We start from the raw sequence: 20,585 nt of genomic DNA, 5'->3' as shown, positions 1-20,585 counted from the left end.
AACTGCATGTGTGACATAGTGGTCCTTTTTTTTTTTTTATAAGGCGTAAACACAAATGTTGAGGCCATGAGTGAATATTTAAAAACGTATTTTTAATAATACCTATGAATTATGTTAATCACAAACATGTTCATGAATTGTGATGAAAGACATGAATGAAAGACATGTTTGTGAATTGTGTAACTTGAGGCAACAACTTATGCTGTACTTAACATGCAACCTTTTGTTAATTATTAGGTGCAAACTGATAAAACAGCATCTGCACATTTTATGTGAGAAATCACTTGAGGCGCTTTGGACTAATTTCATAGCCACAGTGCAACATAAGCGTCTTTTTAAGCATGCCTTTAATCAAGCCATACTGTGCAATATTGTTATGTTAATCTCCATGTTTAGTTTTATTTTGACTACACAGTTTATTTCAACCAATTTTTCACCACCATTATAAATTTGTTTTGTTGTTGAGATTTTAGATATTTCATTTGTCAAGGCTCAGGAATTACCAACACGAAAACCCATCTATATTTATTTTGCACTTAATTATGGCTTCAAGTTACATTTGACTGTAACAAATTACTATACATGGCCACAAAACTGAATTTAGATTGACAGACCTAATTTAGCATTTTCTTAAGTCAAGGTATATAATTCATAGAGACTCAAGTCCACACAGCCTCATGAATATAATAGTTCCTCATAGTACAAAAAACTGCTAAAAAGTCCAGTTTTAGGAGGTTTACCCTTATAAGGAAATTTACTGATATACTGCAAAACACAAGATGTGTTTTATTGAATACATTTTTCAAACAAAAGAGAAATTATTTAATAAAACTATATGTTTTGTTTTTGAAGTCAGCATGTCTGTATGGAAGATCAATATAAAATTCTGCATATTCATTTGAGTACAATTTAATTCAATGCAATATATTTACTTTATATATTAGGTATTACATATTATACAATATATGTATATTACACAATAGAGGTGTAACATCCATAACATAATTTTGTAAATCCTCCTCACTGCTAAGAACAATCTATAATAGTCATTATTTTGTAATAATGCTATGCTTTTCTGTTTCTGATAGCATTTTTACCTTTCTGGCCAAACTACAAAACAAAAAGAAAGCCCTCATAGAAGACAATTAATTATATAAGATGGTGGAGTAGTAGGTCTCTTCAGAGCTACTCGATTATTCCTGTACAATAACACATTACTGGTGCAGTAAAAGAAGTGTTCAACATTTCTTTAAAAGCTTCAGACGATAAAAGGATACCAACGGTCTAAATCCATTCACATGTAGTTAATCTGTGCCTTAAGTGCAGCTCAAGAGTGCGGTGAATTCAGTGCATATTTTCGAGAACTGTCATTATAGACTACATTAGTGCCCATTATGACTGCAGACAACTGTATAACAACTTTTGTCTATCTAATTACAATGTGTTCGGAAATCCTTTAGAAGGCCATCTGACTAACCGACTCTGAGGCCAATGAATCAGAAAAGTTTTTCCTTTATAAATGCTTTCATAATTACTTTTATTTTTCATGTTCTCCACTAGCTTTTCCTAAATAAGCCATAGGGCACTTGGCAGCTCTGTAGTAAACGTTATTGGGTATGGTTTCATATTGACTTAGACATGTACTGCTCCATCAACACATATATGTCTCTGTCTCTGTGTTGGGTGAGAACACAGGTTAAACCTGCTCAGCTGGAACATCAAAAGTATGCCAGCCAAATCATAGTGCTTGCCTTATCGTTCTGCTCAGCAGGTGTGCCACAGGAGGTGTAGATTAAAAGCAATTCTGAGAAGTCAATAATGATAATGTTGCATTGTGGTGAAAGAGTACGCACATTCTCTCAGATGCACTCATGTGGTGTGTTTCTGGACTGACCTGGGGATGTCTGAATCCACAGTGACACAACCAAACAAGAAGACAATGACGCCAATGACTGCGGCTGGGATCAGCATCTCAGTGTACACACCCAACCAGGCAAAGTACAAACCAATTTTCTCTCCAAAATACTTCCTGTGTGTTTCGTGGAGAGAGAGAGAGAGAGAGAGAGAGAGAGAGAGAGAGAGAGAGAGAGAGAGAGAGAAAGAATACAAGGTAAACTGTTTAGTAGGCATACACCTACAAGTGAATAATCTTAATTAATAACAGCATTACACATTTGAAACAGTCAATTTGTCCTCCACCTTTGGCCTATATAGTTTTATAACTTTCTCTTTCATAAATTATTAGAATTGTTTTTTGTTTCATATTACTTGGCATGAAAACTTTATTATATTGTGCACAGGTCTTAAGCAGGTGTGATTGAATGCTAGAAAGTAAGAATGTTTTAATTGTTTATTTTTATAATTTCACAAAATGCAAAGTAAGTACAACATTATTTAAAACAAATCACTATTTGGTGTGACCATCCTTTGGCTTCAAACCAGCATCAATTCTTACACTTGCACACTTTGTACACTTCAGAGTCAGGTGTATGATTGACCAATTATATCAAGCAGGTGGTAATTATGACTAATTTCATATGTAGGTTGAAACATATTCATTGAATGAAACAGAAACAACTGTGTAGGAGGTTTAAAACAGGGTGAGGAACAGTGAAACTAAGGTGAGGAATTCAGTTTCATGTCACTTGTCAAGTCAACACCATGGCAGGAACACCATGGCAAAACTCAGCATAGCAAAAAGACACAAGGTAGACACCAGCAAGGTCTCTCCCTGGCAAAGATTACAATGCAAACTGAGGTTTCAATATGTGGTGTTCAAGCTATTTTGAGAAGCACAATAAAACCGGTCAGTTGATGCACTGATCAGCCTTGGAAACTCAATGCAGCAGTTGAAAGACCCATCATGCTTACTTCCCTTCGACAATGAAGGATATTCAGCAGTTCCATCAGAAAAGAGCTGGCAAAAACCAGTGGGACCCAAGAACAACCAACTACTGTCTAGAGAGGTCTGGCCAGAAGTGGTCTTCATGGAAGATCTGTGGCCAAAAAAGCCATAACTCTAACGTGGAAACAATGCTAAGAGACTTAACTATGCATTTTTGCATTAATGCATTCAAAATTTATCGGGGTGGTAGGAGGCAAGTTATTTACCAAAGGGCTAGAGAGCGGTACAATAATGAGTGTCCGCAGGCAAGAGTAAAACATGGTGGAGGTTCCTTCACTGCATTTCTGCAAATGGAGTTGGAGATTTGGTCGAGATTGATGGTGTCCTTGTTGCTAAGAAATACAGTCAGATACTTATCTATCGTGTAATGCCATCAGGGAGTTGTCCGATTTTCCCTAAATTAATTCTACAGTAGGACAATGATCACAATCGTACAGGCAATGTCATTAAAAACTTGTCATTAAGAACAGGAAGTGATAGTTTAGCCCCCCACAGAGACCTGATCTCAACATCATTGAATCTGTCTTGAATAACATGAAGAGACAATAGGATTTCAGCATATATATATATATATATATATATATATATATATATATATATATATATATATATATATATATATATATATATATATATATATATATATATATATATATATATATATATATATATATATATATATATTTTTATATATATATATATATATATATATATATATATATATATATATACACACACACACACACACACACACACACACACACACACACACACACACACACACACACACACAGTGTATACACACATCTTCACTGCTCAACAGTTGAGGGAGTTTTTGTCCTGTCTATACCATGCTACCAGAACACCTTTTCCACAAAATAACTAAGGCATTTAAAAAAAAAAAACATTATTTTGCAGAAAACACACTGATCAAAATTAGAGAACACTTTCAGATACCTCCCAGTTATTGGTGTTAATCTGGTACCTGGTGCTAATTTCCTTGATTATCTGTCAACCCCTATTTAACTGGCAACCTAACTTCCAGTTTCACTGACTCTGCAAGAGGTGGGCCGTTTTAAAGTGACTGAAAGCCTCCGGCAGCAGGTTGTCCAGATGAAGGCCAAAGGGATAAGGCCTATTAGCCATAGCAAGACAAGTTGGTCGTTCTAAATCTGTGATTTCAAGAATATTGAATCTTTACAACATCACAAACTCATTCAAGTTCGCCAAGAAGGCTGGTTGTCCACGGAAGACAAATACAAGAGAGGACAGGATACTGCGGAGGATCTCAATGGGCAATCGTTTTCACACTGCAGCCGGAATTGATCACCAGTTCAGCGCTGAACAGGGTAAGGATCTGTCTCGTCATACAGTGTCTCGACGTTTAAGAGCATTTGGACTGAAAGCCCACTCTGCAGTGACAAAACCTCTCATTAGCAGAAAGAATCAAAAGGTTAGACTAAGCTTTGCTAAGGAACATGTTGTGTGGACAGAGGAGAACTGCTCCAAAGTTCACTTCAGTGATGAAAGCAAGTTTAATTTATTTGGGTCTGATGGGAAACATTATGTTCGGCGACAAACTAGAGAAAGACTGAACCCAAAGTGTGTAAAGAAGTCAGTGTCATGGTTTGGGGCATGTTTTCTGCAGCAGGAGTTGGGCCTCTTATACAGCTACATGGCAGAGTGAATGCAAATGTTTATCAGAACCTTCTTCAACAACATATGGTTCCTTCCCTGCGTTCATCACCCAATCAGCCCGCAGTGTTCATGCAGGGCAACGCTCCATGTCACACAGCAAAACGGGTAAAGCAGTTCCTTGAAACTGAAAACATTGAAATAATGACATGGCCTGCCCAGAGTCCTGATCTCAACCCAATAGAGGACCTCTGGAAAATCCTTGGCCAATAAACCCACTACAGTCACCGAACTGTCTAGGAGACTGGAAGAAGAGTGGACCAAAATCACACCAGAGCAGTGTGAGAGACTAGTGCTGTCCTGTGGCCGCAGATGTGCTGAAGTCATTCAGAGCAGAGGCCTGTACACTTCCTACTAATTGCTGACTGTTGTAGACGATTTCCCTTTGTGTGAAACATGTGGAGGGAAAGTAGCAGCCAAACACCAGAACATGTCCAACATGTTCGCTCATCTTCCAGACAACCATCCAGTGCGATTCAGGAAGATAAATGTAATTTTACTTCTTATTTTCGTTATTGTAAAATTTTGTTGTAATCTTTTTCCATGCTACAGTAATTGTTGTTCTCTAATTTTGATCAGTGTGTTTTCTGCAAAATAATGTTTTTTTTTTTAAATGCCTTAGTTATTTTGTGGAAAAGGTGTTCTGGTAGCTTGTATAGACAGGACAAAAACTCCTTCAACTGTTGAGCAGTGAAGATGACATTATTTCAGAATTGTTCAATTGTTTATAAATTGTTCTCTAATTTTGATCGCCAGTGTGTGTGTGTGTATATATATATATATATATATATATATATATATATATATATATATATATATATAGATAAATAGATAAATAGATAGATAGATAGATAGATAGATAGATAGATAGATAGATAGTAGTATAGATAGTAATACTGTCCAGTTAAAAGCGATGGTATTACTCACTCCCCTGTCAATTGTGGGAGTCTATGAACTCATTTTTGTAAAGGAGCTTTCTTCGGAATGTTCTGCTATTCTGTGAAATATCATTTGCGGCACTGGTTTTACATGTCTCAGAGGAAGCATGTATTCACAGCATCCCGTTCTTCCTGAGTGGTAGCTGGAAAGCTCGCTTTTGAGTAGGAAACAACCAACCTACAAGAAAACATGTGCTTTAAAACACCTATCCCTGTCTCTAATAGGTTTTACCTGATCAATCCGATGGGCTGGTACTTGTAGAAGAGACTGTATCGTGCCCACTGCTCATAAAGCACCTGCAGGAAAACAAATGCATTTCAATGGGCTATTGATCAATCAAGTGCAATTATACCACTTGTCAGGAAAGCAGGCATGCACTGATTAAACTATGCAATGGGAATTGGAAACAAAAACAAAATTAACAATGATGGATTCATGACAACTGCAACAACAACAGAAATACATTTCATGTGGAATTCACTCTCTAATGGGCTGCACACTCAGTGCCTTTAGAACATTATGTATAGAATGAAATAAACAAGACCGGTTCATTACAGAGCTGCTGAGTTGTACTGACAGTGCAATGTATCACAAAGGCTACTTGAATGTATCAATAAGCCATTTAGATGCAAGAGCAAGTCTTTGGCAAAACAAAGCATTGCAAATAACCAGGAGATGAGTCAGAAATCAAGGAAATGACATAGTTGAGTGCATCATAAATCCATATAAATTTGTCTCCATTGCAAGTTCCTCTGAGTATGTTTACAGGAGTTACTCTTGGTGGTATATTGATTCACCGCCAACACGCCTGTTGACGCACAGCTCGCAGATGGTGAAGTGGGAAATTATACTGTTGCCTTGGTGACACTCACACACTGATAATTATGCCTCGGTAAAAGCTGAGATCTTGTCCAACACCACACTGGGATGCCCCTGACAAGGCCTCTGGCTTTGCACATGGAAATTTATATTTTGGTCAATACTAATTCAATTACAAATCACCGACAGGTCTAAAATCACTTTTGGTTTTGAATGAGTAGTAGAAATTCATAAGTGGTATATCTACAGGATTGTCAGGATGTACTGTATCTAGATAAAAAAACATTGGATTTAGTTTTTTAAACAAAAAATTAAATAAATGCTTAAGCACACACACCTCCAAAGTCAATATCATTACACACCCATCGATATTTATTGTTCATGATGTTTGCATTGTAGACACATTTGTCTTTTGGGTGCGCTTTGCTATTTCATGGACATTTACTTGCATTTACAAACACTGCTCAGTTTATATATTATGTGTTACAAATATTGCAGTGCTTCATTGTTGTTTTGCCAAGCTACACATTACTAAAGACTAGAATTACATTTAGATATTGAAACTCAATTTCTCTTACCTTTCTGTCATTCGGTTCAGCCTCAACACCCTCAAAATCTCCCTGTAATGGGACAGTATATTAACATCTGCACTTTCATCATAAATCCAAACATACAGGCATACAATAAAATACATAATTTGGCTATTCTCATGTGCCAAGTCGAAGGACAAGACAAAGGACATTAGGTGAGTAGCAGCATTAGACAGGACACTTACAGTATCCAGGGAAAATTAAGTTATAAGCTATAATTATGTGGTGACATTTCAAATAACACATTCTCTGACATTACTTACATCATGTAGAGGATAGGCTGATGTGTAAACTCCACGAGCAATCAGCGTGTTAATTCCTTAAAGACATGACATTTCAATAACACAACAAATTCTTAAAAAAATTTTACCTTACAGAACAGAATATAGTGGTTTGCTTTTATGAAAGAGTGCAATAGACAGATGAAAGTACTAAGCCACATTGTTAAGGTAGACACAGTTCCTTCACTTTTAACAGTTAGCCAAATTGCATTGTGAGTAATACAGAAATCCACAGTACAGATAAACCCATTAATCAAGGAAAGGAATAGAGAATAGAAATACTTTAGAAAATAACCTTTGGATTATGTTACAAATAAAAGAATAATTCATTTATAAAGATTCATATGCAATCAGAAATGGTTCATGCTTCCTTTAATTTGTAACCCAATATATTTGTTGTGGTGCATTGGCAAAGGATTTGGCATTCATTTGTTTGACTTTATATTGCTTTTATTCTAGATCTTGTGATATTAATCAATTCATGAAGTGATAACATAGTACTCTTATTTGTGCCTGTACTCATATATCCTGAATCTTTACTTCTGAAATAGATAGGAGATGGATAGATGCTTTTCAGAATGAGATTATGAGCACTTACCCATGATATCCTTCACTCCTATGCACTTCACTCGTTTTATGATCTCACACACCTGAAACAGGAGAACGTGCACATTCTCAGTTGGGAAAAACTTTCAGAATATCCTTTGAACAGTTGTGTGTAAAATTGAAGCAGAGCAGGTAGATTGGACTCACGATTGAGGCACGGATTTTACTGTCAAAGAAAGAATCTCGGTCTGAGAGATCAAACCTGTAAAAGAGGATGCAGCGTTATTGGAAAAGTTTTCCTCAGTTTCTAGGCAAGTTACTATTAATGCAACGAAGACAGTTTAAGACAGAAGCAGCTAATGACCATGGGTTTTGCTGGGGGTAGGATGACAATAATGACACAAAATTCCCTTGAGTTATTCTGTAGGCTATTATCTATTGAATTTTGAGAGTAACTTTGCCATAGACATTACTTGAAAATAATACCTCTGATGAATGGGACACTTGCTCTAACATTTATCAATTGTTGGTCACCCAAAAGAGCTAATTAGTATTTAAATTGAATGTACTGACATGTAAGGAGAGTAAGATGTGTAAATATTTATATTTGTTGAACAACTAATATGGTGTGGTTCTGCTCCTATAAACAAGTCATCACTTCTTTTATAGAATCATTTTCATTTTGGTTGCTTAGCAAGTTAGAAATCTTTCTTTACTAAAGAAATCATTGCCACATTACCATTTCAATTACACTAGTTTACTTACAAGTGATGTTTTTCCCTGGAGAAAGGATAAGATATGTGCTTCTCATTCTGGGGGGACTTCTCCTCGATTTGGGGTGTCAGTGGTGCAGACAGTCTTTTGATAAACGTGTTCATTACATGTATACCACTACTTCCTTTACTGACTTCATATTTCTGAAAATGTGCAGAAAGTACACTATGTTTAGGAACACACTGTACAAGAACTGCCTAATATCTGCCTAATGTATAATTATTTCAAATTGTGGAAAAATAAAATGTGCATACTTTTTTGGTGGGCATCTTGAGCTTCATGAATTCTGCTTCTCGACACAGAACTTGCCAGGGTGCATGGATCTTTAGAAAGCCCATGTCAGGAATTTTAGCCTGAAAAGACAACACAGCAGAAATGAAGTGGACCTTAACAAATGCACTCATGTGGCCGGTGTGGTAGCTTAAAGTTAATGTTAATTTGTGCTTGTTGAACTATGGGAACCAGGGAAAAAAGGGGCACATGGGGGAAAAAGCGCAACCTAGAAAAAAAGATTCTGCAGTGTATATAAGGGAGAATGGGGATTAATTTAGTTATCTCCGGTTGGAGGGTGTGTTATGTAAGATTATCTTCATGTCCCACACTTGTTATAACTATCAGCCCACACATCAAGTCTGACCCTGTCTGTATAAACGCAACACTGCATTATGTCATCCTAGCACGAGTTCTTAGTTTTTACAGCCAGGCATTTTTATATGTAAATACACCTCACACACCCCCTCCAAATATAATCCAACTATACTGAATATTATGTTTCTTATTTAAATCTGTACAGTAAAATTGTGGATATTTATAGCAAATTTCAACTGACAGAAGGAGGTGAAGTCAGATAAGAATAAATGCAGTTCCCCATGTTACTAAGGATCCACAAAGTGCTCTGGATCGACATTGAGAACCAACTGTATAATAAAATATGGCCCTGCAGATAAGGAATCTATATAACCTAACTTGAGACAGAGAGAGAGAGAGAGAGAGAGAGAGAGAGAGAGAGAGAGAGAGAGAGAGAGAGAGAGAGAGAGAGAGAGAGAGAGAGAGAGAGAGAGAGAGAGAGAGAGAAGAATATGCAGTACCTTCTGCATATCAGGTTTTGGTGTTAGCTCCACTAAGTGCACTTAGTCTGCAAACTTCTCATGTCATGCAGTCAATTATAATGTCAGCTAACTGTTAACTAGTTATTCCTGGATAATAGCAAGCATTCATTTAAAAACCAATCTAGTGTAAATCTAGTGTTATATCCTATATTATGAAATGTACAGCTCCTGCTACTTATTTTATGACAGTCTATTATCAGTAGTTCTGTCACCAGCATCTCTCTTATTTAATTATGTTAATAAGCCAAATGCAGAAATCATATATTATTAAGAAATTGTGGTGGGGGGAAAGGACAAAGTGAAAAGTTATCTGTTCAGAAGACCTGAACATGTATGCCAAAGTGCTCTAACTGTTACAAAGCTTTGACAGTGGACATTTCTTTCAATCAAATTTATACAAAGTCAAACAGTGAACACGTTTCTATTATAACACTATGTATAACAGGGGGAGTTCCAATTTAAGGAAAAAAGAAATCTTAAGAAAAATATAACTTACATCTTCCTCCCTCTCCAGCTCAAGTCCCATGTCTATAAGCTTCTGTTCAAACTCATCTCTATGGATGTGCGCATTACTGGCACTCTCGGGGTCATGATGGGTAGAGCCAGCCCTGTTGCGTTTTCCGATGCATGTCAGGCTTTCTTTCAGGCTCTTGAAGGTGCTAGTGGAGTGGTGGCGAGCACGTTGCATTTTGTCTATATGGTAGGTTAGGATGTAGTCGATGCGCCTTTGACCATCCTGGAAATATGGTCCTAGGTTGGAATGCTCTGGGGCCTTGTTCGAACCTTGGCTGTTCAGGAGCTGTGGACAGAATAAAAATGAGGTAGGTGAGGGAGTTCATGTTGCATATTTTGTCAGAGCCATTTGTAAAATTGTAGTCCTGGCACATGATTCACTACTGCTATGAAAAGATTGGCAAAACTTTAACTTCCCCCTAAACCAACCCCTCCTCTTCAGCTAAAATCTTTGTGTGCCTTGTAAGTGACAAAATTAAGAAGTTCTTTTGCAGCTAGGTGCAGAACCTATTTCTGATTTGTGAAAATATTAACCAAAGCCTGAAATACAAAATCACCTACTAGAGCACGGACCACTAAATGACAGCTGGGATTAATAACATACAATCCTTCCTCGAAGACACATGAAGTCAACCGTTACATCTTCCAAACTGGTGCTCTACATCACAGGGCAGTGTAACACATTCAAATGAAAGTATGATCTGCCGCCTTTTGAATACATGGCCTCACAGGCATAGATGCTTGGATAGTGTCACTTTAACTGAGATTGAAGAGAGTAACACCATTCCACCCACAAAGAAAAACTTAAATGAGTGCACTGGCAAAAGTCCACTGGCCAATAAAAGCTGATTTTGTTGATTCTAAGATTCATATGTGCAATCTCTGGATAATAGGAAAATCTTTCTACGATAATCAATTTAACTACACAAGACCCCTACTTATAAAAAGAATGAAGCTTATACAAGTGTATACTGTGCACTGTATTTTTATTCTTTCAACCAAAATCAATAAAAAAAATCAAGTATATAAGCAAACATTCCCACAGGCTTGTTGGTATAAAAGATGAGACTTGATCAAACAAGCCAGATGTTTACTCGCTAAATGTTTGCTCATCAAGGTTTACTATGTCTCATTCATTTAACCACTAACCTACTAACCGAAGAAAAGTCTAAGGAAAGTCCTCAATTAACTGCATGATCCTTAATTTACAGAAGAGAACCTGTGTGGTAACACACAAACATGACCATAAAAAAAGAGGTGTAGGCTCAGGTTCATATCAATATTTGCCTCTTGAAAATGAGCTGTAACATTGTCTCTCACGAAAGCCAGTTTTGTGAAAATGTCAGCACATTCATGAAAAGAGAGCTACTCAATGTCCTCTCTTGTCTCTAAAGCAGATCTATTTAAAATAAATTATACCACAGAAACGAATGCACATCTGTTCAGGAATAGAATCAATTACAATGTTTAAAAAGAGTTTTGTTTTCCACACATGCTGTAATTATTTATGTTGCCCTAAGATTGACTCCAAACACATTGCAGGAAATGTAACTTTATGCACAGGGTAGCACAGGGTAGCACAATGATCTAAAATAAAGATGCAAAAACTATTATAGCAACCTCTTGGGGAGACAAATATCTCATTCTAAAAGCTAACACAGTGAAACAGATGAAAAGCAAACCATATAAACACTTTATTTAATCATTGGGTTGCAAAATTGTTTCCCTATAGGAAACATTTTCCTATATGGAAGTGTAACACCTCTCTTCATTTTAGGAATAGTGATTTTGTGTATAAACATGCCTTCTTCACATTTGCATTTCTTTTCCATGTAGGTAATTCATATTTGTACACAAAAAGACTAAGTTCCTGAAAAAGCAAGCACTACCCATCATTTTGCACTGCACAAGAAAATCACCTTTTAGAATGTAAAATTATCTAAATATGCCTGCTGTATTTCATTTTGAACATTCTGGTTTATAGTGACCTATAATTGTAAGGATGTGACGAGTTCAGCACAAAGATATAATCACAAATATGCAAACAAAAAAAACAAAACTTGAATGCAAATCCAAAGGTGTTCCAAAAAATATGCAAAAGACAGTGGAAAAGGAAAACACAAAATGGTACAAACAAAAGAGCATGGACAGGATGAAATAAAAACCATATTTGCATACTTTACATTATCCATCAAACAGGACTGCTGCAAAAAAAACCATTGTTGACCAGTTGAACCTTTGACGTGAATCAAATTTTTTTTATCCTAATATCTAAGACACATCATATCTTTAACATTTAGTAATGGGGCTTATCACGAGGAAAACTAGCTACAATATAAGCAGGAATAATGCATGTTTATAGCTGTTAAAAAAAAAAAAAAAAGCAAAATATGAAGCTTTATATGATTTTAACAAAATAGAAAAATCATAGGACAGGCAATTAGAAAAAATTAATTTTGCCCATTTTGGAGTTTGCCAATTTTTTGCACAGATGTGTAAATGTACATCCTTCTATACACCATCACATCTAGGGGCAATTTATCAAAGCCAGTCCACCTGCTAGCATGTTATAGCGAGGTGAGAGGAAACCCAGGCAAGCAGTCTATGCACAGAAACTCCACATACAGCACAGAACTGGCAATAGAGCTTATGAAAAAAAACAAATCAATAAATAATCGTTCACCATTAATTTGCATTGCAAATTATATGACATTTAACATTCAAAGCAATGCATGTGCTCAAATTAAATGTGATTTTTAAATCCCTCTGCAGGAGAAATAAGCAGAAATAAATGTATCCCATCAACTTTTACTTACTATGGAATCATCTTCAGCATGTCCAATGTCCTTGGTGCTTTTGGAACCTTCGACAGGGAAGCCTTGGTGTTTGGCCTGGGCAGAATCATACATGTCACTCCGCCACATCTCGGCCTCCTCTCCCAGCTCAGAGAGCTGTTCTTCTGTGCTGCTCTGAACCAAACACGTTTCAGCTGACAAGAAAAAAGGAAGAAGAGAACACACTAATTACAGTGCTAATCAGAGACGTGCTGAAATCATACTGTACCAACCTACCAGGCAAACTATAAACTAATATAGTATTCCCTATAGTCAATGGTGGACAGTAACAAAGTCAATGTAATTAGTTACTGTACTTAAGGGAGGCATCTTGCTGGTTAGGTGGCACGGGGCAACCACCCCAAAAACCTTTTTTTATTATTATTTATATACCGCTCTTTTGCACGGTTGCATCCATTATTATATCATGTCATGGTCAATGAACCTGGGCGGGATTGGTGTGTGCACCCACTGCCCGGAGAAGTTCCCTCACTCAGAAAGGTGGATCGGGGATTGGGTGACGTCACGGCATTTAAATCCAAATTAAGATTATGGATGACAAAAAAAAAGGTCTTAACTGTAAGGAGCCCAATTCAGAAAAAAATATGAAAAAAGTATAGGGAAAACAAAAAAAAAGATAAAGGTGCGTATGCAGCTCTATCACTCATCTCGTTATAAGGATAGTATAAGTCTAATGCATTTAATGAAATATTCTAATAACTGTACATCACGTAGGTTATGCTGTGATGCTTGCTATGCTTTTTTACATAGAGTAACAATATTTCTTTTAGCCTGTAAACATTATTATTTATAGCATAGTTTATCATTAAATGAGTAGCAACAAAACAATTACAACCTAACTAGTCTAGTTGAATTGTAGTTAAACTAGCTCTTATTGGTTTGGTCAACATTAATTGAGGTGATGTTAAAGGTTTTCTGTGATTGTACTGAATAGGTTTTGAACTGAGTTCAGTAAGGGGAATCTACAGTGCATCTTAAAAGGCTAAATTTAAAAGACGTATATTATAAGGATATAGATGTTGTATGTATTTTCTGGCTACAGTTAGCCAGAGAGTTCTTTGGTTCTTGGTTCTGAGAGTTTGATAAATTGTGCACAATGACGTGTATTTAACTGTGCAATATATGCATTAAGGGTGATATAAATAAAAGGGAGTGCTCAGAAATATATTGTGTACTGCTCTGAGATTATTTCTTACTCTTCCAGATATGGTAGATGAAGCAGAGATGAGCTTTTCAAAGATGAAACTAATCAGTGGGGAGATGTTGTGTCATGGCGTGGTTTAACCAGGGTGTCATTCAAGCTAGAACCGCCATTTTTTGTATCAACTTAGCATGAATATACAGTTCAGCGTCGGTTCATCAAGCAGAAGATTTTGAGAGGAATAAATGATGGAAGAAACTCCTGACTCTAACTTGCCACATCACCCGTGGCCTTATTTGAGTGATTATTTTGAAGTAGTTGAAAAGAAAGTTCCGGGCTCATGATCATTTTAATAAATATTAATCAGTGTTTGACTCATTAATATAATTTTATTAACAGATTGGTGTGCTAAGAATAACATTGGAGTCTTTTCACATAAACTGAGTTGATTAAGAAAAGAGTCTTGTGACAAAAAACAAAAAAAACAAAAAAAGAGCATTATAGCCATATTAAATTATAGTACTTGGATACTTTTACTCAAGTAAAAGTTGAAAGGGATCACTTTTACGTTAGTAATATTTTACCTACTGTATCTCTTCTTTTACTCAAGTGCATTCTTTATGTACTTTGTCCACCACTGCCTATAGTAGTCCCTCAACAGCCTTGCTTTTTTCTAAAGTTAAAAGATAGCAGAAGTTCTATAATCTAAGGTACTGAGGGAAATCTGTGTGATGATCTATAATGACCAGTAACTGATCACTAACAAAGTACAAGTTGGTACCTGTTTAATAAAAAAAACAACAACAATATATACTGATATATATTCATTGTTCATTTTCAGTAAGAGTTCTCAGTGCTTATCCAGGAACATGGAGCATGAGAGAGGAATGCTACCAGCTGCACCACCCTGCCTCCACCATGACTGATCAATCCTTATAAAAAATGTTTACACATGGCATTTTTCATTTTCAGAAATTTTATCTTCGATTTTTCTTACATTTTAATGAAAACTTGTCCAATATTATTCAGTGCAATACAGAACGGATTTGAGTGGCATTTAATATTCAGAGCTTTTAAATGATGACAGTGTATGATGATGTATTAATGTTTCCAAATTTGGAAGGACTTCTGAACTACATAATGTGATGGAGTTAAAAGGTCTGGCTTTGGCTAGATTAATGTTAACTAGCAATTCATTCTACTTACTCAATTTACAGTTGGAATTAGAAAATCAATATACAATAGATTTTTTACAATTCAGAATTAGGTTTCAGATTCACTTCCTAAAGCAAACAAAAGAGCAACCATTACCCAGACAGTTCAGTTTGTCAAATATAATAGAGAAAGAAAATTATTCTATAGACCTTAGAACAGAGAAATTATTGACATCAGTAACAACTGGGTGTGCCAGCCATGACTAAGCAAGAATATAATTCAGTTTGAATTGTTAAAATACAGTGTTTTGTCTTTTACATATATTCTCTCTGACAAATATGTTAATCACTCACTGAGCACCTTATTAGAATCTTTATGTACTAATACTCAATTCTTCATTGCATGGTTGCCACAAGGTACTGAAACATTTCTGTAAGATTCTGCTTCAGATTATTTAGGTGAATACTCCCTTTCTTCCACATCACAAAGGTGTTCAATTAGATTAATAGATTATTAGATTAAATCCGTTCATTAGATACTGCACCAAAAAAATGCAGTCATGTTCATGTAACCATTTTTCAGATTATGCATGCTTTATGCCATTGTGATGTAGTATTTCAGTAATATTTGAGTTGTATTAACAAGGCCAAAAAGTACCAAGAAAATATTCTACACACCATTGCACAACCTCAACCAGCCTGGAAGTACACAAGAAAGCTTTGATCTATGAACCAAATTCTGACCTTACCATCTGTGTGCCTTCACACTATTTATCATCAGATAAGACTATTCTTCACCTATCCAGTCTTGGTGAACCTATGCCCACTGCAGCCTCAGCTTTCTGCAACTGACTCACAGAAGTAAAACCTGGGAGTGTTTCCTGCTGTTGTAGCCCATGCGCCTCAATGTTCAATGTGATGTGCATTCTGAGATGCTTTTCTGTTCACCATGGCTGTACAGAGTGGCTATTTGGAGTACTGTAGTCTTTCTGTCACTTGAAACCAGTCTGCCCTTTCTCTGATATCCTCTCACATAGAAACGCTTACGCTTATGACAGAACAAATGTCCATGGGATATTCTTTTTTTTTCTTGGACTATTTTGAGTAAAATCTATTCATTTTTGTGAGACTTAGCAGTTATAGAATTATTTAATACCAGCCCATCCAGCACCAACAATCATGCCGCATATTTTCCTCATTCTGATGGCCAATATAAACCTTTCCGCAGACCCGTGAATGAGTAGGTGTTCTTAATAAAATGCATGGAAAATGACCTAGCAACAAAAAATGTAAATCTTAAAAACACACAATATATGTTATGCATAAAGCTTGTACACTTGTTAAAGCTGACATCTATAGTTTGGCATCTGAAGGCCGTGCCAACAGGAAGCAAAAACAAATTGTGTGTAGTTCATTCAATGGGTAATCAAATACCAGACAAGCATGATTGACAATACAAAACAAAATGTAACCTGAAAAATAAGCCCTTAGGTCTATTAATTTTCTATTGATGAAATAAAACACAACCAGGTCTTCCATTATAGAAAACTTACAATAATGGTAGGTTCTGTTCTGCCCTGGTTGCTGCAGTGTTATCATTATGTAATACCACATGTGTCTGTCAACAACTGCATTTTAATGAACTCAACCTTGGGCATTTTAACCATTAATAATCACTTTTAATGTTATGTGATCTTCTAGTGTTAGGGTTAGGTTTTTTTTTTTTGCCTCTCTCTTGAAATTTAAACTACAACCTTAAAAAAAACATGCAGGTTAAGAAACTGCAAAGCACAAATGCCACAAAGCTAGAAAGTAACACTCAAGAGGTACTGGAGACTTCTTCCATAATTGTTAAACAAATGTCCAAAAGTGTTATTTGCTTCTCAATTAAGAATCTAAAACAATAAATACTAATTCATATTTGTTAAGTATTCAGAAATCTTACTATATTAAAGTACTAGTATTGTGTATTAGTATTAGATAACACACTTTGTTCTGTAGACAAAAAATTATTAAGAGCTCATTCTTTTTTAGTTGGCCAAGTGGGGATATTAGACCTCTGTGTGATTATTTCAGACAGATTATTAAGGTGACGATCTTTCTGAAGCAAGAAATAGATCAGTTTATTAACCGGCAACAGTGGATTTTTTATTTCCTCACTATTTGATATGAACATTCTTGTAATGACTGTCATTTGGCGCCCATAGTATAGTACAATAATTAGTCGAGTTGCCAGGAAGTCCAGACTTCCTGTTTTACCCAATTTTCTCACCAGTATGAATCGTCCAAATTTAACATTTGAAGGTCTGTTCCGGGTTTTTGGTTTAGAAACAAATTATTGTTTAGCCACAATTATTGCTCTAATCGTTGCTCCTTGGTCAGAAAAGGTTGCATTGTGCTTTCTTCAATGGAAAAAAAAACACAACAGATAACCCCAATCCCTTCTCCATGTCTTTATGCGACGTTTAAGTGTGGATTTCCAGTTGACTGATACATACCAAAGTTATAATTGACCTTCCCATTATGACGTTTTAACGGTTTCCCTGGGTCAATTGGTTTCACCGTCAGAAGAGATATTTAGCTCAATCTGGCAACACGGGCATCGAGGGAATCCCTCAAACTCCAGTCAATCGCCTGCGCGCGGTGAAACGCGCTCTGAAGAAGCGGGCGCTCTTTGCAATCTCGCGTCATTCTTAACGCACAGACAGTTACTACAAACAAAAAAAAAGGAGAAACAAAAAGATAGATAGCTACAAAAAATTTGAGTTGTGTTAACTGCAGTCGATTATACGATCAATAGATTATCTCGCACATACAAGCAACTGGGAAAAAAACCCAGTGATGAATAAAAGATTGTGATGATAAAGTAAGACCCTGAAATTCTGGCTTGACGTAGAAGCACTGCTGGAGCATGCACAATGTAATTCAACACTGTGTTGAATTTTATGCACAAAATTCAGTAGCCTGTCCACGCTGCAGAAGGATTTACAGGAATGCTCTGAAAGCCAGCACCTATGCAGGAACAGACGGTTTACTGGAGGTCACGGGCGGAAGCTTTAAACCTGAGACACGTTCACAAAAATATACAAATAAAGCGCAGAAACGGCGAGTTCTGCGACGAACTCACCCGAGTGCGCATCTCCACTCTCCCTGGGGGAATTTGCATCACCTTCAGCCTCCATCGAAGCGCACTAGTCAAATATTCCTATTAAAATCAATACGAAGGGGGTGAGGTGAACGAACGGGTGAGTGTGTCCAGTCCTTCTGCCACAATCCCCCCCATCAGAATGACACAGGATGCTTACACACAGCGAGGTGGTGGGGATTGTGAGTGCATTAGCAAAGCATGGGTTGAGCCACCCACCGAATGTGGTTTTATACAAGAGCTAAACATCACTTTGGATCAGCACGGATGAGCTCGAGGATAAAAAAATTCAATAAAAAAGCGTCTCTCTCTCTCTCTCTCTCTCTTCTGGAGCAAGATCAATTTTTTGTGGACTACTCTCTAAGATGCATCCAGTCACAAATCGTCAATCCTAATAATAAACAATACATGCAATAAATATTCATATTAATGCATCAAAAATTAATCTTACTTATGCACTTAACAAATCTTCAAATGTCTGCATATATGGTCAAACATCATATATTTAGTCCTGATTATTACAAATGGTTATATAAGCTGCTTAGTCAGACAGTGTAGTGTGTTGCGTAATGCCTATTCTTTTTTTTTTTTTGCACTTTTCATTGAATCTTATTCAAGAGGAAAAACACGACAGTGTAGATCGCTTTTGTATCGTGCATGCTTCTTGTTGCAGCTTCGATTCCCAAATTTCTCTGTGGGCAATGGTTGCAACTGTGCATCACAGGTGCAACCAGGTAGACCAGAGCTTATTATAAAAATCAATCATCATTTACATTCATGTTTAAGATTGCATGATTGTTTTTGACATAGGCATCTTCTCCAATCCACTTACTAAACCTGTGTCTTTGCAAACAGACGCTCAAAAATCTTTGCACGCATTCCGTTTTTCCCCTAAGAAAGACCTCATTCCACAAGAGGGAGCTGTGCATCAGAGTCCCCATCATCAGCACTACGGGTTTTTTTTTTTAAAGTTTGGAAAGGTATTTCACCACGTTTCATTTCAACACCATTCCTGTTGATTGCGCTTAAACCCTGTTTATGGATTGATTGAGATTTGCTTTTGTTGTTGTGTTTGCTTTGGAGCTTGTGCCATGCCAATTCTGAACACTGACACTATCACTCTTCAGTAGAGAAGACTATAGTTTCGGCCAATACAAAGTAACATAAGAAGAGGGAAAAAATCGTGTAATTAGAATAAAGGTAATGTTGCTCACGTGCAGGTTAAAAGGAGTAAAGGTTCTCGTCAGGGATCTTCGGGTGGGTCCGCGCCGCGTCTCGTGTGCCGTGTCACTCTTCAGGTGTGTGGGGAAAAAAAAAATGAAAGTCTACCTGTTGTGCAGCGCACTTTAAAGCACGCCCTCCTGCTCATTAACGAAAATGCAAAATACCAAGCCCACACTGATACCAAACCACGCCAGATGTTCCCATGAGCCAGATCCATTTGGCACTTTTGCTTTAAAAATCGATTTCGACGTAAAACGAAACCCTAGAAGAAACCCCAGACATATTTGACAGCTTTCAAAGCAAGTACAGACTCGCTTAGCCTGCTCGGTGCATACCTGACGCAGGCTGTGGCTGTAAACTCCGATCTCTGTTTAAGCAACGTGTAAAGTATGTTCATCTGGAGAAATGAAGGAAATAGGTTTGAGTTGTGAATTATTACTGTCTTTTAACTTCTGATTGATTAGCAAAAATATGTTTAAAACACGACCTATTCATTGGGTAAATGTACTGGAATAATAGCTGAATAAATAAATTAAAAATAAATACTAGGGAAAGTATTCATTATACAATTTATTATTTAATTTATGTAAATCTTGTAAACACTATATATCCTGCACTTGCTGCTATTGCACTCTGGTTAGACCCAAACTGCATTTCGTTGCCTTGTACATGTGTAATGACAAAGTTGAATCTAATCTAATCTAATCTAATCTTAGTATTTAAAAGAAGAACAAAAAAGCATTTTATCATAATTGAAATTGTAACCTGTAAATGGTCAAAATATTTGGTACAATTTAGAACAATGTTTGTCTGACACTTTGCTTAGGAAGAAAAACTCATTTTCCTATTTCTCCCCTAATGGTTTCACCTCCACATAGAGAAGTTAAATACACTT

The 20,585-nt window shown here is 36.5% G+C and overlaps 1 protein-coding gene across 5 annotated transcripts in view; it reads right to left on the bottom strand.

The window, feature by feature from the left end:
- The window catches only part of ano1a (anoctamin 1, calcium activated chloride channel a), a 39,846-nt gene that overhangs the window by 11,446 nt on the left and 7,815 nt on the right, over window positions 1-20,585 (bottom strand). For 2 of the 5 annotated variants that reach the window (XM_046857087.1, XM_046857088.1), the window contains exons 2-11: window positions 12,988-13,160; window positions 10,155-10,457; window positions 8,804-8,902; window positions 8,541-8,692; window positions 7,983-8,037; window positions 7,828-7,879; window positions 7,212-7,267; window positions 6,937-6,978; window positions 5,771-5,835; window positions 1,895-2,029 (exon numbers count right to left, since the gene is read on the bottom strand). In XM_046857087.1, the coding sequence (XP_046713043.1) occupies window positions 1,895-2,029; window positions 5,771-5,835; window positions 6,937-6,978; window positions 7,212-7,267; window positions 7,828-7,879; window positions 7,983-8,037; window positions 8,541-8,692; window positions 8,804-8,902; window positions 10,155-10,457; window positions 12,988-13,160 (1,132 nt within the window). Of the gene's footprint in view, window positions 1-1,894; window positions 2,030-5,770; window positions 5,836-6,936; window positions 6,979-7,211; window positions 7,268-7,827; window positions 7,880-7,982; window positions 8,038-8,540; window positions 8,693-8,803; window positions 8,903-10,154; window positions 10,458-12,987; window positions 13,161-17,819; window positions 18,005-18,448; window positions 18,527-19,680; window positions 19,986-20,585 lie in introns of those variants that run through there. The other 3 variants (XM_046857089.1, XM_046857090.1, XM_046857091.1) reach the window with 3 other exon arrangements.

This window comes from Silurus meridionalis, chromosome 9 (genome assembly GCF_014805685.1).
Source record: "Silurus meridionalis isolate SWU-2019-XX chromosome 9, ASM1480568v1, whole genome shotgun sequence".
NCBI classification, from domain to species: Eukaryota; Metazoa; Chordata; class Actinopteri; order Siluriformes; family Siluridae; genus Silurus; species Silurus meridionalis.
Note: the sequence above shows the minus strand (reverse complement) of the source record. Positions and strands in the feature narration are given on the sequence as shown.